Source organism: Tenrec ecaudatus, chromosome 16 (assembly GCF_050624435.1).
Source record: "Tenrec ecaudatus isolate mTenEca1 chromosome 16, mTenEca1.hap1, whole genome shotgun sequence".
NCBI classification, from domain to species: Eukaryota; Metazoa; Chordata; class Mammalia; order Afrosoricida; family Tenrecidae; genus Tenrec; species Tenrec ecaudatus.
This window is the reverse complement of record NC_134545.1, coordinates 19,638,459-19,655,106: the sequence shown is the minus strand read 5'-3', so window position 1 is coordinate 19,655,106 and position 16,648 is coordinate 19,638,459. Positions and strand designations below refer to the sequence as shown.

Sequence of the window (16,648 nt, the reverse complement as noted above, 5' to 3'; positions counted from 1 at the left end):
GTGCCACAGACTCCTGCCCTCCACCCCCAGCGCTGGCTTGGGCTGCACCCACAGATAAGGCCCTGTGTCCAAGGGCCTCTGCCTGCTCTGCAGGAAGTGTCGCCGGGGCAACCAGTACTGTTGGTGGCTGCAGACACAGCCACTGGCTAGCTCACTCTGCCTGGAGCCCTGCTCGCCAGGTCTGGGCCCTCAGGAGTACTTCTCAGAGTCAGCTCTCCCTCCAGAGCCTTCCATGGCTCGCCAGTCATCACCCCTGCTCCTAGAGAAACAGCCTCTCCCCTGTGCTCTCTGCGTGTTCAACTTCAGAGACTGCCAGTGTCCGCGCTCAAGGTCACTTCTGGACCTTGAGCTGCCAGCAGTCCGTGAAAACCCCGGTGCCCTTCCCCAACCACAGGAAGTCAGCCCAGGAGCCAGGCCTCCTGCGCAGGGGCAGGGTTGCTCTCAGGCGCTCTGGGCTCTGCAGAGGATGGGGGGCTGGGCAGCTGTGAGTTCAGGACAGAGGATGGATGTGTCCCTTTAATAGCTGCTGGCCCGGCCTGGCTTAGATGCCTCATGGCTGTGACTGCAGCTGTCTTGCTGACTCACGCATCCCGGCAGACAGCAGGAGCCACCAGCATGGGTGTGCTAGGGGCCTTGGCTGGCTGGGGGCTTCTGGATTACAAGACCCAGAAGTATGTCATGACCAGGAACTGGCGGGTGGGCGTCTTGCAGAGGCTGCTGCAGCTGGGGGTCGCGGTTTACGTGGTTGGGTAAGACGTTGGGGCGATTGGGCCTGCTCACCAGGAAGGTGGAGGGCTGGACTCTTCAAGGGGCTAGGCTGGGCAGGAGCAGGCAGGGACAGAGTGGGGGCAGGCTAGAGGAGGGGGTTCCCTCTGTCCACAGGTTGGTGGGATGAAGGAATAGACGAACTGAGTTTAGTCCTGCAAGAGCCTTGCCCCAGCCCCATGTGGGACTCTGGAAGCAAAACAGGATCTGCCCAAATCCTAAACACAGAGGCATTCTTGGGGGGGCGGGCACAAGGGCAGTTTTGGACACTTGTGAGGGCAGGAGGGTCAGGACAGAAAGAGAGGAAGGAGAGAGAGAGAGAGCAATGTGCAGAGGGAGAAAGAGAAGGCTAGTTCTAGCTAGTCTCCCCCTCCCCCTCCTAGTTTTGGGAGAGAGCTAGGTCTAGCAGAGGTGAGGTATCTGTAGGGATGGGGGCATCTCAGCCTTGGCTCAGGACTCTGGGACAGGGCTCTGCAAGGAAACTAGGTAGGGGACAGGGGAAGATGTGCCCACTAGACAGGTGGGTGGCACAGACCTCATCGGCCATCTCCTCCTCGCCAGGTGGGCCCTCGTGGCCAAGAAAGGCTACCAGGAGCGGGACCTGGACCCCCAGATCTCAGTCATCACCAAACTCAAAGGTGTCTCCGTGACGCAGATCAAGGAGCTCGGGAACCGCCTGTGGGACGCGGCCGACTTTGTGAAGCCTCCACAGGTGACCGCCAGGAGCTGCTGCCTCGGCTCCCTCTGACCCTGCTCCCTGTGGGTGTTCTTGCATGCAGTGTGTCTGAGGGAGGTGTGCCCGAGGAAGGGAACTCCCCAGGAGTGGGCTTAGAGGCACGCAGAAGAGTTGCAGGACTTGCCCGGACCAAGCCTGCCACAGGAAGGGTTTGGAATCTCCTAGAACAGCTGGGGCTTGAGCTTCTGCTGGGCTTCTGACTCTCCTGTCCTGGACTTGGGCTAGTGCTCCTCTCTGTCACTGTTGGCCCCTCCTGCCTCTATCCCCGAAGTGTAGCCCCTGAACTGACTGCCCCAGGCCCCCAAGACTGTCCCAGATGCGCATCCATCCAAAGCCCACGGAGGAATCCCTGCCCCCTCCTGGTCCAGCAAGGGCAGTGCCAAAGCTGTCTACACACAGCCTCCACCCATTCTTGTCTCCTAATGAGCCAGCCTGGGATGAGCCTGGGTCTCCCAGCAGGCTCTTGCTCACTCCTGCTCCAGCTGGGCCCTCCTTCCTCAGTGACCTGGCTGGAACCCTGGCAGCACCTCCTTTCACCCGTCTAAGGTCCCCTGCACCCCCACTTCCATGATATTGGTCCTCAAGCCCCTCCAGGTGTGGCTACTGCCACACCTCCCCCTGCCCTCCTCCAGTTCAGGCCTCTCTTCCCAGTATGCATTCATCCCCCAGCCCTACAAAGCTCTCAACACAACCGGGTCCTTGGCCACCTTCTGCCCGGCTGGGTATGTTATAAGGGGCTCACCTCCCCCACTGGCCTGGGAAGGGACCCCCTCGGCACAAGGTCAGTGGTTCGAACCCACCAGCCTCTTGTCCTGTGGAGGAAAGATGAGGCCGTTTTTCCCTTTAAAACCTGGACAACTTCAGAAGCGCCAGGGGTGCAGTTGTTCTCTGTCCTAGGGGTGGCTGTGTGTCGGGATTGTTCAACAGCAGTGGGCTGGTCTGTTGTTTCCTAGAAGGACAAGGGGGGTTCCTGGACAGTTCCGTTTGAATGAATGGGTGTGAGGGAGGGAAATAGCCTTCTCCCAAAGGGCTAGCCATGGATGGAGACTCCCTAGACTGAGACATGGCAGCAGCAAACCAAGTCGGCCCCCCACCCCGCCTCTATTTTTCTGAACAGACATTAGGGCTGGGTGGGACACCCCACCCCCTACCCTGACCTCATCCCCAAGGCTGCCTGCCTCTCAGTCTCCACCAAAAGCAGCCCGACAAGGGTTAATGCCTGGGCTTTCCTTCTAGGGGGAGAACATGTTCTTCTTGGTGACCAATTTCCTTGTGACTCCCACCCAAGTTCAAGGCACGTGCCCAGAGGTAAGGCATTGGGAGTACTGCACCCCCCCACGCCCCGCCCGGAGGTCTCTGGATACTTAAAAAAAATCATAGTATTGGGGGCTCAAACAGCTCTTATCACAATCCATCCATCCATCCACTGTGTCAAGCACTTTTGTACATATGTCGCCATCATCATTTTCAAAACATTTGCTTTCTACTTGAGCCCTTCGTATCAGCTCCTCATTTTTCCCCTCCCTCCCTCCCTCCTGAACCCTTGATCATTTATAAATTATTATTATTTTTTCATGTCTTACACTGACCGATGTCTCCCTTCACCCACTTTTCTGTTATCTGCCCCCCCTTTATATGCAGATCATTGTGATCGGTTCCCCCCTTTCCCCCCAACCTTCCCTTTCCCCTCCTGGTATCACTACTCTCATTGTTGGTCCTGAGGGGTTTATCTGCCCTGGATTCCCTGTGTTTCCAGCTCTTACCTGTACCAGTGTACATGCTCTGGTCTAGCCGGATTTGTAAGGTAGAATTAGGGTCATGATGGTGGGAGTGGGGGGCAAGCATTAAAGAACTAAAGGAAAGTGTGTGTTTCATCGGTGCTACACTGCCCTGGACACTCTGTTCCTCCTGGTTCACCAGCCAGGACTTCTTCTGCTTGCTCCTTCCCAGGGGGCCAAGAGCTCGCTGTCAGCTCGTTGCCACCCCGGAAACCTTTCCCTTCTGTTTCACATGCACCCCATTTGAGATGAGTGGACCGGGGCTCAGAGGTGGAGCAGCTCACCCAAAGCTTGACAACCTTTGGATGGATGACAGGCCTGGTATGCAAGCTTCATTCTGCTGTTGCCAGCACTCCAGCACTGGACCCCCCGAGTGCTGCCTCCCAGGCTCCCGGGGTGACACCCCCAAAGGGCATTGGGCCCCCTTCAAACCCTGCTCCCAATCAGGAAGAGCAGGTGGGCTCTGACAAAAAGCAAAGGTTGTCTGGGTCCAGCCTCTGTTAATAGGTCCCAAGGCCAAGTCCACAGTTGTGTGTGTGTGTGTGTGTGTGTGAGAGAGAGAGAGCGAAGACTACAGCATAGCCCTGCTAATGTCATGTCCTGCTTATGTCATATCCACAACCACTTAAAAAAAACAAACGTTTTTCCTTGTGAATTATGTGAAAGTTTACAGACAACACCATCGGCTGTACATTCGACAGTTCACACTCAATTTGCTTCAGTTCATTCATGGTGCTTTGTGTTTATCCCATGTTCCTTGCTCCCGTGTCTCCTTCTCACCTGACCGTTTGGGCTCTGTCCGTGGGTCACCGCTGCCCTTCCATGTTGGTGGTTAGCTATTCTCCCGTGGAGGCGGGGTGAGTTTCACACCTGAAGAGTTGTAGTGGTTAGGTGCCACCGGGTCAGTTCTGGCCCGTAGCGACTCTACCTGCCACAGAACAAGACACTGCTCAGTCCTGCGCCTTCCTTGCGATTGTCGTGGTTGCAGCTGCGTTGTCCGTCCATCTCCTCGATGGCCTTCCTCTCTTTCCACCTCCCTTCACTTCCCCAAGCACGGTGCCCTTCTCCAGGGACTGGTCTCTCCTGACAACCTGTCCACCGGGGTTCGACGTCTGCCCTTGATTAAAGGTATCAAACTGGTATTAACCTGAAGGGTTACTAAGTCTGGGGAGCTCCACCGCTCTCCATCCAATCAGCCACTGGCCTGTTTTGTCAGCATGACGTTGCCACACTCCCTGTGTGGTGTGATGATGGACTTGGTCTCTCTGTAGGGCTGGATCATTGCGTGTGTGACCCACGTGGTGTCGATCTGTCCATCTGCTGCACATTTTCATTGTTTCCGTGTGTGTGTGTGTGTGTGTGTGTGTGTGTGTGTGTGTGTGTAGGTAGCAGAACAAGGACCAGGGGTGTCTACTGGGCACGCGCCAATCCAGGCCCTGAGGTGGTGGGGGTGGGGGGCATACCTGGCTTAGCCCAATCTAGGCTAGGTGGGATTAATTCAGCCAATGGAGTCAACCAGTACCATCGACCATGTCTCCCAGCAGAAGGCCCTAAAAGGCCCGAACCTAGAGGCCACCAGTCTCTTTTTCCAGTCTCCTTGGCCTTCTGAGGCCAGCTGTGCTCTCTCTCGCTGGCTATCTACCTATCTACCTATCTATCTATCTATCTATCTATCTATCTATCTATCTATCTATCTCTGTCGCTATCTCTTTCTCATTCTTCCTCTTCAGGCTGCCACGTGTGGGTGTGCAGTGCCACGCGGGTGTCTGTGTTCACTTACTATAAAGCCTGAAACTTCTCCTATCCTTTATAAAAACCCACTTGGATCACAACCTAGGCTTAGTGTGAATTCTTTTTCACGCGAAGCCAAAGAACCAGGCATTTCCCACCCGAGGACTCTAACAGAAGGTTGCGCCATGGACCCCTGGGCAGGTTTCTGTTTGCCGTCAGCCTTCACGTCTTGTCTCCTGGGTTCATCCAGGATGGGCCACCTTCACAGGGTTTTCAGGAACTGACCTTTCAGCAGTGGAGGACCAGGCCTTCCTTCTGAGCATCTCTGGGTGCACGCAAATGGCTGGCCTATCAGGTAGCGGTCAACTGCACCAACAATTGACACCAGCCCCAGACAGAGCAGAGAGCAAGCAAACCCACTGACATCATGCCATTTCTGACTCAGTGGCCCCATAGGACAGAGTAGAATGGCGCCATGGGTTTCTGAGACCATCAGCCTTCACAGGGGAAGACTGCCCCGTCTTCCTCCCAAGAGGCAGAGAGTGGAGTCGAACCACCAACCACTTAGCAACTCAGCGCTTAACCCGCTGCTACTCTAAGGCCACTTTGCACCACCCGGGGGTCTTCTAGGAGAGGACGTCAAAAAACGTGTGGAAAGAGGCCCTGTTCTTGGATTCCATTTTCCCACGAACTTTTCAACGCTTTCCTAGCGGTGATGGTCAAGGTACAGACTGTTGTGAAGTCCAGCCGGGGGCCATGGAATCGGTGCCCCCGCGACAAGTCCAGGCCTGGACTCCTCCCCCATGACGCCTTGTTGTTGGTAGGTGTCATGAAGTCCATCCTGACCCACAGCGACCGGATGCACGCACATCAGAACAAAACACTGCCCGGTCCCGCGCCGGCTGCACAATTGTGCCTATGCTTGACCCCGTTGTTACAGCCGCTGTGACAACCCATGTCTTGATGTACTTCCTCATTTTCCCTACCCCTGTACCTTATCAGTCATGATGACCTTCCCCAGGGCCGGGGTTCTCCTCCCAGCACGTCCAGAAGATGTCAGAGGACGTCACGCCGCCATGCTTGCCTCTAAGGAGCATTCTGGCTGGGCTTCTTCCCAGACAGATCTGTGGTCTTTTGGGCTGTCCGTGGGACTTCCAATATCCTTTGCCAGCGCCATAATTCAACGGGTCGCTGCTTCTTCTTCTTCTTCAGTCTTTCGGGCTGAAGTCTTCTTCAGTCTTCAGCATGTGTTTCTCTGTAACTAACTGTGATATTCCACAAGCAAGAGGGAACAGATAAGGGGGAACAGATTGAAATGATCGACATCCACCCCCACTCCCAGGGGAATGAACAACAGAAACATGGGTGAAGGGAGACAGTGGACGGTGTAAAATATGAAAGTAAAATCATTTCTAAATTATCAAGGGTTCACAAGGAAGGGAGGGTGGGGGAGAGGGGGTAAAGAGGAGCTGATACCAAGGGCACAAGCAGAAAGAAAATGTTTTGAAAAGGATGATGGCAACATGTGTACAAATGTGCTTGATACAATGGATGTCTAGATTGTTATAAGAGCTGTAAGAGCCCCCGATAAAATGATTTATTAACATTAGAAAAATAAAACTATGGAAATCAATGGGGGGGAAATAAAATAAAATTTAAATAAAAATAATAAACTTAGACGGGGGCGGGGCGGGAAAAAATTTTAAAAAATAAACTAAACAGAGGGAAAGGATATAATCTGTATAGAAATAAGTAAAAACAAACATAAATAAAAAGCTAACCTTTTGAAAAAAAAGAGGGAGCAATCAGGGTCCTAGCCTTGGAGACCCTACGGATTCCTTACCGTCACACCTAGACCTTGAGCTGAGTGGCGGCAAAGAGAGGAAAGGCTGGCTTCATGAGGGAGGGGGCAGCGGGGAGAGAAGGGGGGAAATGAGGAGCTGATGTCAGGGGCTTATGTGGAGAGCAGATATTTTGAGAATGATGAGGGCAATGATTTACAAATGTGCTTTACACAATTGATGTATGTATGGAGTGATAAGAGTTGTATGAGCCCCCAATAAAATGATTTTTAAAATAATAATAAAGAAATAATACGGGGTTGGGGAAGAGAGGAAAGGTTAAAGGGGAAACTGGGAAACTGGGGTGTTCAGGGCAGATGAGATGGTCTTTGGGATTGGCTGGATGGCAGTGGGGTGGGGGCCGGGGGGACTTGGGGCCTTCAGGGACAGAAGGGATATCGTCTTACTTTGAAAGGTGGTGCTGACAACAGCTAGACAGCACATCCTCACTGACGCCTCCCCTTTGCACCTCCAACCCCCCCCCCCGTGGTCCCCTCTGCAGGACAGGTCCAGGGAGGGCCGTGCCCACCCTGCCAGTCCAGTGACTTTGTTCCATCCACTTTTCTAGCACCCCTCAGTTCCACTCGCTGCCTGCTGGGCGGATGAGCACTGTCCTCCAGGGGAGAAAGGGACGCACAGCCACGGTACTGGGGTCTCTAGCTTCCCATACCCTTCTCAAGGGGCTGGGTTCCTGGGGGTGGAGTGGGTTTGGCCCAGCCTCTGTGCCCTGTCTCCCCAACCCCTTTCCCCAGTGCCTGTGGGCACACGGAGCTCTGGGGTCTATCTTGTTTCCAAGGAATCAAAACAGGCCGGTGTGTGGCGTATAACGCGACCCACAGCACCTGTGAGGTCTACGGCTGGTGCCCCGTGGAGAGCGGTGCTGTGCCAGGGTAGGTTGTTTTCCCGCTCCCCCTCCCCTGGAAAGAACCCCCAGAACCCAGGACGCCTGCCCTCACCAAGTCCCTCCACCCACAGGAAGCCCCTGCTGGCCCAGGCGGAAAACTTCACACTCTTCATCAAGAACACCGTCACCTTCAGCAAGTTCAACTTCTCCAAGTAGGCCTGGGTGACGCTCGCGGGGGCCCACCGCCCAGGCCCAGGCCCCCCGCAGCATCTGACCCCTCTCTCTGTCCACCCTGCTCCAACCCAGATCCAACGCTCTAGAGACCTGGAACGCCACCTATTTTAAACTCTGCCGCTACGATCCGCACTTCAGCCCCTTCTGCCCCGTGTTCCGCATCGGGGACCTGGTGCAGGCGGCCAGGGGGTCCTTTGAAGAACTGGCATTGCTGGTGGGTCTGCAGGGCGCGGCCTGAGTGGGTGCAGGCAGAAGGCCCCAGACCCGCTGCTGGTGGGGCAACGGTGCCATGTGTGCAGGGCGGCGCCGTGGGCATCCGCATCCAGTGGGATTGCAACCTGGATGCCAGCTCTGGATGCCACCCCCACTACTCCTTCCAGCTGCAGGAGAAGAGATACAATTTCAGGTGGGCGTGGCCCCTCTCTCCCCACCCCTGCCCTGTACCAGAGCTGCTAGACCTTGGCCAGCATCTGCCCCCATCCATCCCCCCATGGGCAGACCACACCCTGCCTGCCATCTGGGTGCTTCCTGCTGTGTGCATCAGCCTCCCTAAGCAGAACTCATCTCCACCCAGACCATCCAGACTCCTAGGGCCGTTACAGAGAGTTTCTGAGACTGTTGTCTTTCCAGGAGCAGACAGCCTCATCTTTTGAGGCTGGTGCAGCTGGTGGGCTTGAATCGTGGGCCTTGTGGTTAATAGTCCAATTGCCTAAGGCTCCTGAGTCGGGGTGAGAGTCCCAGGAAGAGGCTGCAGGGGCAGGAAGGGATGGCCTCAGTTACTTTCTCTTGCTCAGGGTCCCTCTTGGGACCTCCCCCTCATTCCCTCCCATGCTCTTGCCTGCCTGGACTCCCAACCAGCACTCCCCTGCACCCCATCTTATTCCCAGCCTGCCCCTCCATTCTGTAGGGGCCTTTCCTTTATGTGGGAAAAAATTACTGGAAACGCAGAAAAACTCCAGACTCAAACTACAGATACCCATCATCTGAGTGGGCCCATTCCCCCCGCCCCCCGTTTGTCTCTGTGCGTCCCCCTCCCAGACTGAGCAGTAGGCCTTACTGTGTGAATTTCCAACGGGAGCGTTTAAACGGAAGTGGCAGGCTCCCAGACAATTACCGCTTTCAACAACCCCCACCCCAGGACAAGAACCTTCCCCAGGTGGGGACTTGACTAGTGTCACACGTGTAATCTCCTGACGCCACTGTCACAGAAATACCACAAGCGGGTGGCTGTAAGGAACAGAGCTTTACTTTTTTTTCTCTCACAGTTTGGGAGGTTAGAGATGCAATTGCAGGGTGCTGGCTCTCGGGGGAGCCTTCCTCTGATGCCTAGGGAAGACCCTGGCTTCTTTCAGCTCCTGTAAGCCCATAAAGATGGATAGTTTTGGAAAGCGTGCGAGCAGTTCTACTCCATCCTATGGGGTCTCTGTGAGAACAGACTGGATGGCAGTGTGTGTGGCGGGTCTTCCTTGCAAGCTGCCATGCACATCCACTGAGCCCAGAACTGACGGCCTACATGGTTTTTACTTGGCAGCCATGTAGGGTCGACTCCCTGCTCGGACCTGCACCCCCCACCTCTCTGTTCTCCAGGCTCTGTCTTGGAACTTCCTGACCTCCGCAAAACCAGGGAAAGGACAGAGCAGGCCCTGAGTGTCTCCTTCTCCCCCAGGACAGCCACTCACTGGTGGGAGGCCCCTGGCGTGGAAGCTTGGAGCCTGCTCAAAGTCTATGGGATCCGGTTTGACATTCTTGTCACTGGGCAGGTAGGGCCAGGCCGGGAGGTGGGGGGGGGGGCGGGGGGTGAAGGGTGACCACCGGGCCTGGGAAGGTACAAGGGCCTCAGCCGGGGCTCTCTCAGGCAGGGAAGTTCGGGCTTATCCCAACCTTCATTACCCTGGGCACAGGAGCTGCGTGGCTGGGCATGGTGAGTGTGGCCAACCTCAGGGTGAGGGCTGGGGGATGGTCAGAGAGGGTAGCGGTGGATGTAGGGAAAGGGGGGTGGTGGGGGGGAAGGAGACAGATCATGAGTCTCCCCTCCTCTCCCAGGTCACATTCTTCTGTGACCTGCTGCTCTTGTACGTGGACGGACAAGCTCATTCCTACTGGAGGACCAAGTATGAGGAGGTGAGCAGTGGTCGGCCTCGCGGCCAAGTTCTATTTCCAATTCCCACCCAAACCCTCGGCCCCGGCTCTGACTTTGCTGTCTTCCCCCCTGCAGGCCAAGGCCCCAAAGGCACCGGCCAACTCTATGTGCCGCGAGCTGGCTTTCATGCCCCCCTTGGCTGGCCTGGCCCCAGCCCCACGGACACCTGGTTGGTGCAATCCAGAAGCTTCCTGAGACTCCTGCTTGAGGCTGGCAGCTCTTGGAGACTTTGTGGACGAGGCCCTGCAGCACTGGGGTTTGTGCAGATCTGCTAGTACCAGGGTTTCCGAAATGGGGGAACCTCCCACTGACTGTTGGGGGGGGGGGCGACAGCTTGTTCTCACTCCATCCCTCCCTGCCCTCCCTGCTCACAGCCCTTTTACTGAGCTCTGTGAAACCCAAGCAGCAGCCCTGAGATGGTTTCCACTGCTCCTAGGAGGCTAGGCCACCCACGGCCCTTGTCTCTGCAGCTCTGGGTCTCATTAGTGGAAAGAGGCACAATGGGGCAGATGGTCTGCGTCTCAGGATCCCAGGTAGGGCATGGCCACTACGCTCGCTCGGCCATGCCTGCTCGGTCCTGAGCACCAGCCACTTCCCAGTGACAGCTTCAGGTGACGATGGGGGAACTAGATGGCGGGGCTGAGATCCCATGAGCCCTCGGGGCCTCTTCATTGTTGGAGCCCACCAGCCCCCTAGGAACTCTGGGAATGGACAGTCTGTACATCTGCAATTCACTACCACCCCAGGGGACTGTCTGACTCCTCACCCCCCCACCCCCACCCCCCACACTACCCCCATCCCTGCCCAGAGTCCTTGACCTTCAGCAGAGGGGTGTGGCTGTGAGCAAGCTACTGGAGTGTTTAGAAGTGTCCTACCCAAGGACAAGAGGCCCTGCTGGCCTCCAGTTGCTTATGGGGTGCTGGCCATCAAACTCCCCCGGGCTCCGTTTCATCATCCAGAGAATTCCCAAGGCCTGGAGGACTGCAGGGGAGTAAGCTGCAGGGACAGAGCCCTGCCGGAGAGATGAGGGGCTGCTGGGCCCCTGGGAACCTGATGTGTGCTGGCTGCTTGCAAACAGAGTGGCGGGCACTCCCAGTAGATCAATAAAATCCTTGTGTTCCCATTACCACTCAGTCCCTGGAAGATGCCCAGGTGGGCTCTGAAGAGCTGGGCTCGATGAGTGGCCAGGAGGCCGGGTGCGCCCTGCGGAGCCACAGGGCCTCAGCTAGGCTTGGAGTAGAGCCTGCCAGTCACCAGCTTCCTGCATCATCTTTGCTGAGCAGGATGGGAAGGAGGAGGGGACATGAGCAGGCCTGTGCAGCACTGCCAGGGAGACACCGTTGGGGGGTGGGGGTGGGGGAGACATGCACAGGGTGCAGAAGGGGTCTTGGCTTCCTGGGGGACCCTGAACTGGGTGAGATACACCCCCCCACCCCCAGCCTCCAAGGGGCCTGGGAGGGAGCAAAGTTAGTCTTGAGTGCTTTTTTCCATCTGTGCACTTTCGCCTCCAGGCTGTGTGGGTGGATGGAGCACTTGGGAGCGTGGGTGCTGGAGAATCAGAACACCGACCCAATCCTGGAAAATCCACGTGTGGAAAACACCCAGGCATTTGGCCATGTGGCCCATGCACGTGCCTGGGTGTGTGTGTATGTGTGTGTGCTTCTGTATTCCTGACAGGCCTTGGTTGGGTGCACGCCATGTTCTCTGGGAGATCTTGATGCCAAGGCCCCATTGGGCATCCCAGCATCTCCTTCCCAGACACACACCCCCTCCCCATGAGACACAGGGCCTGGAGATAAAGTCGGCCCATCCTGTCACAGAACTGAAAAAACAAAAAACCAATGCACTCCCATAGAGTTGATGCCAACTCACAGCGACCCTTATAGGGCAGGGCCCCTGTGGGTTTCCGAGACTGGAACCCTTGACAGGAGCAGAAAGCCCTGTGGGTGGTGTCAAATGCTGGCATGATGGTTAGTAGCCCAATGTGTAACCACCATGCCCACCGGAACTCCTCTATATACCACCCCCAACCCCCATCGTTCCTGGGGAGGTAGGTTGCTGCTGATCCACATGGGGGGTGGCCCCTCCATGCATGGGGCTGAGCAGAGGGCCCTGGCCAGACAGGAGGTGTCCAATCCCTGAGCCCAGCCAGTGTCACTTTCCCCTTCTAGAATCTAATTGCTATGGGCCGAAGACAAACTCCAGGTTCCCAGTGGGTGAGGGAAGACAGGATGCCACAGTGACCACGCCGTAGGCCACGTGGATGGCCATCAGTTATTATTGTGTGAACCCTGAGGCGCAGGACTTTTCTGCCTGCCCACCGCCTCACAGCCCCGCTCTCTGACACCCAAAGTTCAGCAACGTGGCTTAAGTCCTAGGCTCCCAACTTCAGGACCCAACTTCATGGGCTGGCTGGCCGTTCCATGCAGTCAGGCTCCGTGCCTAGTGCCTGGCCAGTGGGCTGCACCGCCTGCACTGTGCCCTCCAGGCTGCCGCTGGGAAACACCACGTAGCGCGTGGTCGTCAGCCCCAGAGGTTCCCGAAGATTCTCCTTACTGTGTCCGATGCCATAGCCGAAATACACCGTCAGTCCTGCAGGGGTACAACAAGCCTGAGGAGCAGACCCCCTCCCTCCCCCTCCCGCTCCAATCATGCAGGGTCCTGATCCCCAGGGCCCCCCTTGGGTCCCCAACTCACCGACCAGCAGCCAGATGCAGAAACGGAGCCAAGTCAAGTAGCTCAACTTCAACATGAGACAGACGTTGAGGAGGATGCTCAGAGCTGGAATCAGGGGCACCAGGGGGATCTAAGGGGACAAGGGCAGGGCTAGACAGGGCTGCGACACAGATCTCCCAGCCCTGCAGCCTGACTTGGCAGAAAGCCCCAGAGTGAGCGGTCAGTGGTTCAGCCCCACCAGCTGTTCCATGTGTGTTCCGTGAACATTTACAATCTCAGAAACCCACACAGGCAGTCCTACTCTGACCTACGGGGTCGCAGGGAAGCTGAATCCGCTCGACAACAGTGGGGTTTGGGGTTCTGGAGAATATGAGGATGTCCGCGGGTGGTGCAGACAGTCAGCGTGCTTTGTTGCTAACCGAGGAAGATGAGCCATTGAAACCCACCCCTAGAGGTGCCTAGGAAGAAAAGTTTGGTGGTCAGCTTCCCAAAGGCCATTCCCTAAAAAACAGAACACCATTCTACCCGGACACAGAGGAAGTGGCCATGAGTCGGAAGCAATTCTATAGCAACTGGTTTGGCAATTTGGAGTTGATCTTCAGCACACCATGCGGAAAGGCAGGGGGATGCTGATATTGGCCTCTTACCCCTCTGGGGCCTTGGCTCCATCTCTAGCAGCAAAAGAGAGAGGGGTCAAGACCCCGGGGCTTGGGACTGGGCTGAGTGCACGTGCGTGCTGGCTGGGAGACATACCCGGAAGGTGTCCTGTTGGTGCTGTTGCTGGTAGGCTGCCAGGACCAGCAGACTGAGCAGAAACATGCTGCCGCTGACCAGGATCAGCAGGATGTAAGCCCAGCCCGGAAGAGACAAGACTGAGTCACCGAAGACCACCACACAACCCAGGGTGATGGCTGAGGCTACCAGGATGCCGACTGCCCACGTCACGGCAGCTCCAGGGCCACAGCGATCCAGGAAACCCAGGTAGCGTCTAAAGGCAGGTCGTAGCTGCCCAGGCTCTGTGGCTGAGGCTAACCCGGTGCTCACTAGCTGTAGCTGATCTGAGAAGGAGTTGTGCTCCTTGCTCAGGGGGCCTGGGCTGGGCGGGCTCGGGGAGCTGGGTGGAGATGCCTTCTGGAAGCGTAGCACGATGATGCTGGTGGCCACGAAGGTGTAGGCCAGCAGCGTGCCGATGGACAGGAACTGGACCAGTGCCTCGAGGTCCAGCAGTAGTGCCAGGAGGGCCATGAGGACCCCAAACACCACGATGCCCACCATGGGCACCTGTGTCCGGGGGTGGATGCGGGCAAACACTTGAAAGAAGAGCCCGTCGGCGGCCATGGCGTAGACGATGCGCGGAAGGGAGAAGAGATTGCTAAGGAGGACGGTGTTCATGGCTGCAGCAAAAGGGGGGGGGGGGCTGGTCAGCATGGTGGGGAGGCCTACCAGGGACCACTGGTGGGGAGGCATTAGGGTACAAGCAGTCAGACCCTTGGGCACATGAGCAGGACCACCACCACCCAGGAAAAGAGAAGTCTAGTTTAGGACACACTGGAGCACCTACCATGCACCCAGAAAGTACAGTGTGGGGCATGGGCATGTGAGTGGGTCCCTCCCAGGAAGGTCTAGTGGAGAGTCTCTAATAGTTACCTGGGTACAGCTGGTACAATGGGGGCCTCCTTTCCTCCCTGTACCTGCCCCCATCCTGCCCTCTGGACCACTCACCGCAGATGGAGCCGACGGCCACAATGACCCCAGCCCAGCTGTAGCCACGCCGAAAGAAGGCATCGGCCAGCGCCGAGTCCGGGTCGAGGCTGTGCCAGGGCACCATGAGGGTGAGCACCGTGGAAACCAGGATGTAGGCGCTAGCTGCCAGGCTGAGGGAGATGGCTATGGCCAAGGGCACTGCCCTCCGTGGGTTCTGGGCTTCCTCGCTGGATGTGGCAATGACGTCAAAGCCGACGAAGGCGTAGAAGCAGGTGGCAGTGCCAGCCATGATGCCTGAGAAGCCAAAGGGGGCAAAGCCCCCCTCCTCCTGGCTCCAGTTGTGTGGGCGGGCCAACACGAAGCCCAGGATGATGATGAAGACGATGACCACCAGGCTGATGGCCGAGAACGTGTGGTTGACCCAGGAGGAAACTCGGGCTCCGAAGGAGACAAAAGTGGAGGCCAGGAGCAGGATGCCTGCAGCCAGGAAATCTGGGTAACGGGCCAACAAGGGCACATCCCAGATGCCCAGGTGAGTCTCGGTGAAGTTTCGGATTTGGTGGCTGAAGATGGCATCCAGGTAGCCGCTCCAGGCGCGGGCCACAGCAGCGCCCCCAATGAGGTACTCCAGAAGCACATTCCAGCCAATGAGAAAGGCCCACAGCTCCCCCATGGACACGTAAGTGTACAGGTAGGCAGAGCCCGTGCGGGGCACCCGGGCCCCGAACTCCGCATAGCACAGGGCAGCGAGCAGGGAAGCCACAGCAGCCACGGCGAAGGACACTAGCACTGCGGGGCCGGCCATCTCCTTGGCCACCGTGCCCGTGAGGACATACAGGCCTGACCCCACCATGCCGCCCACACCCAGCAGGGTCAAGTCCAGCGTGGACAGGCAGCGCCGCAGCGACGTGTCCATAGTCGACTCCTCCAGGGGCTTCAGGCGATTCAGCTTCTTGCAGAAGCGGGCTAGGCTGGCAGCGCTGGGCAGTCCGCGGGCCATGGTGGGCAGCAGAGAGGGGCACAGAGCGAGATGGCACCTGCCTGGGCCAGAGGAAAATGAGAGGCTGTTTGGCCTGCTTGGCCAGCTTGTCAGGCCCTTCCTGGTCCGCCCATCTCCATCCTGGTCCGCTCTGAGCCCGTAGGTCCTGCAGGCAGGTGGTCACCGGGCAGCTCCCTAGGTGGTGTCTGCCCACCCCGGGGCAGTGGGAGGGGGCCAGTCGGAGCTGGACCTGAAGGGGAGCAGAGTGGCAGGGGGTGGGGAGGGCAGCTTCGGGGAGCTCTGACCAGGAACCAGTCCAGGGAAACCCGAGGCTTCCTGGGGCCTCCGCCAAGTGGCCTGGATCCGAAATGGGAGTGGCTCTGTGGCCAGGGCGTGGCCCAGCCGCCACCCGGCCTCAGACAGCGACCAGAGCACCCCCTCCCTGCCGCCTCCGATGGCAGTGAGGACCGGACCGGACCGGGCGAGCCGAGCCGGCAGCGAAGCGGGAGCCCCGGTCCAGCGCCCTGCGGCCCAAGCCCCGCGCATCCCACGCACCGGGAGCCATCAAATATTGTCGCAGCCAGAGCCAATCCCACCTCGGCCCGGTTCCCAGGTGTTTGATCTCCCCGCCCCTTTCCCCCCCACCCCAACCACCAGATAAGACCCACCTGCTGCCGCTTTCCCAGCCTCCACCGCCGCGGTCACTCTGTGCGCAGCTCCAGCTCCTCCCTCCCCTCTCCTGCTCGCAGCCACAGTGCGCAGGGACCGCCCCTGCGCGCACCCCCTCCAGATCCTGCACGTGCCCCCGCCCGGGTCTGGCACGCAAACCCTCCTGGGTCCAACCCCCACACGCGCCCCCAGGTCCCGCCCCTTCGCGCACTCCCTTACGGATCCTGCAAGCGCACCTTCCTGGATCTCTCCCCCACGCACAACCTCCTGGATTCACCACCCCCACCCCGCATCGCACACCCTCTGTAGGAACTGGCACGCACTCAGTTCCTCCACCTACTGGTTACTGTCCGTGGGCTGCCCTGCATTCTAGAGGCTACCTTGGGCCCCCATGGGCCCCTGGATCCCACCCTGGAGCTCCTTACCTGAGCCCCTACCCCAGAGCTGGCTCCTGCCCATGTACCACCCCCTCACCACCACCCAGGCCCCACATGCTGCACCCTGCCCTCACTTCCACCTTGGACCAGGATCCCAGAAACTCATATAGGGAC

At 57.9% G+C, this 16,648-nt stretch overlaps 2 protein-coding genes across 2 annotated transcripts; one reads left to right on the top strand and one right to left on the bottom strand.

The window, feature by feature from the left end:
* The first annotated feature begins 521 nt into the window (after positions 1-521).
* Positions 522-11,184, top strand: P2RX6 (purinergic receptor P2X 6). The gene is made up of 12 exons (XM_075533683.1): positions 522-749; positions 1,327-1,477; positions 2,738-2,809; positions 7,420-7,495; positions 7,648-7,741; positions 7,827-7,907; positions 8,002-8,143; positions 8,229-8,335; positions 9,596-9,689; positions 9,785-9,850; positions 9,973-10,050; positions 10,145-11,184. The coding sequence occupies exons 1-12, from the start codon at positions 553-555 to the stop codon at positions 10,262-10,264; spliced, it is 1,278 nt and encodes a 425-aa protein (XP_075389798.1). The 5' UTR covers positions 522-552; the 3' UTR covers positions 10,265-11,184.
* A 1,206-nt stretch (positions 11,185-12,390) lies between these two features.
* Positions 12,391-15,483, bottom strand: SLC7A4 (solute carrier family 7 member 4). Its single transcript, XM_075534488.1, has 4 exons — positions 14,468-15,483; positions 13,499-14,139; positions 12,767-12,875; positions 12,391-12,661 (listed from the first exon to the last, which is right to left on the bottom strand). The coding sequence occupies exons 1-4, from the start codon at positions 15,447-15,449 to the stop codon at positions 12,471-12,473; spliced, it is 1,923 nt and encodes a 640-aa protein (XP_075390603.1). The 5' UTR covers positions 15,450-15,483; the 3' UTR covers positions 12,391-12,470.
* Positions 15,484-16,648: the final 1,165 nt, after the last annotated feature.

Bases quoted from the DNA above. Each gene is read 5' to 3' on its own strand.
- P2RX6 (XM_075533683.1), top strand. From the start codon at position 553: ATGGCTGTGACTGCAGCTGTCTTGCTGACTCACGCATCCCGGCAGACA. The intron at 8,144-8,228 runs GTGGGTCTGCAG...CCATGTGTGCAG, and splicing joins TTGAAGAACTGGCATTGCTG to GGCGGCGCCGTGGGCATCCG. The intron at 9,851-9,972 runs GTGAGTGTGGCC...CTCCTCTCCCAG, and splicing joins GAGCTGCGTGGCTGGGCATG to GTCACATTCTTCTGTGACCT.
- SLC7A4 (XM_075534488.1), bottom strand. From the start codon at position 15,449: ATGGCCCGCGGACTGCCCAGCGCTGCCAGCCTAGCCCGCTTCTGCAAG. The intron at 14,140-14,467 runs GTGAGTGGTCCA...CTTTTGCTGCAG, and splicing joins GGCCGTCGGCTCCATCTGCG to CCATGAACACCGTCCTCCTT. The intron at 12,662-12,766 runs GTGAGTTGGGGA...GTACCCCTGCAG, and splicing joins CTGCATCTGGCTGCTGGTCG to GACTGACGGTGTATTTCGGC.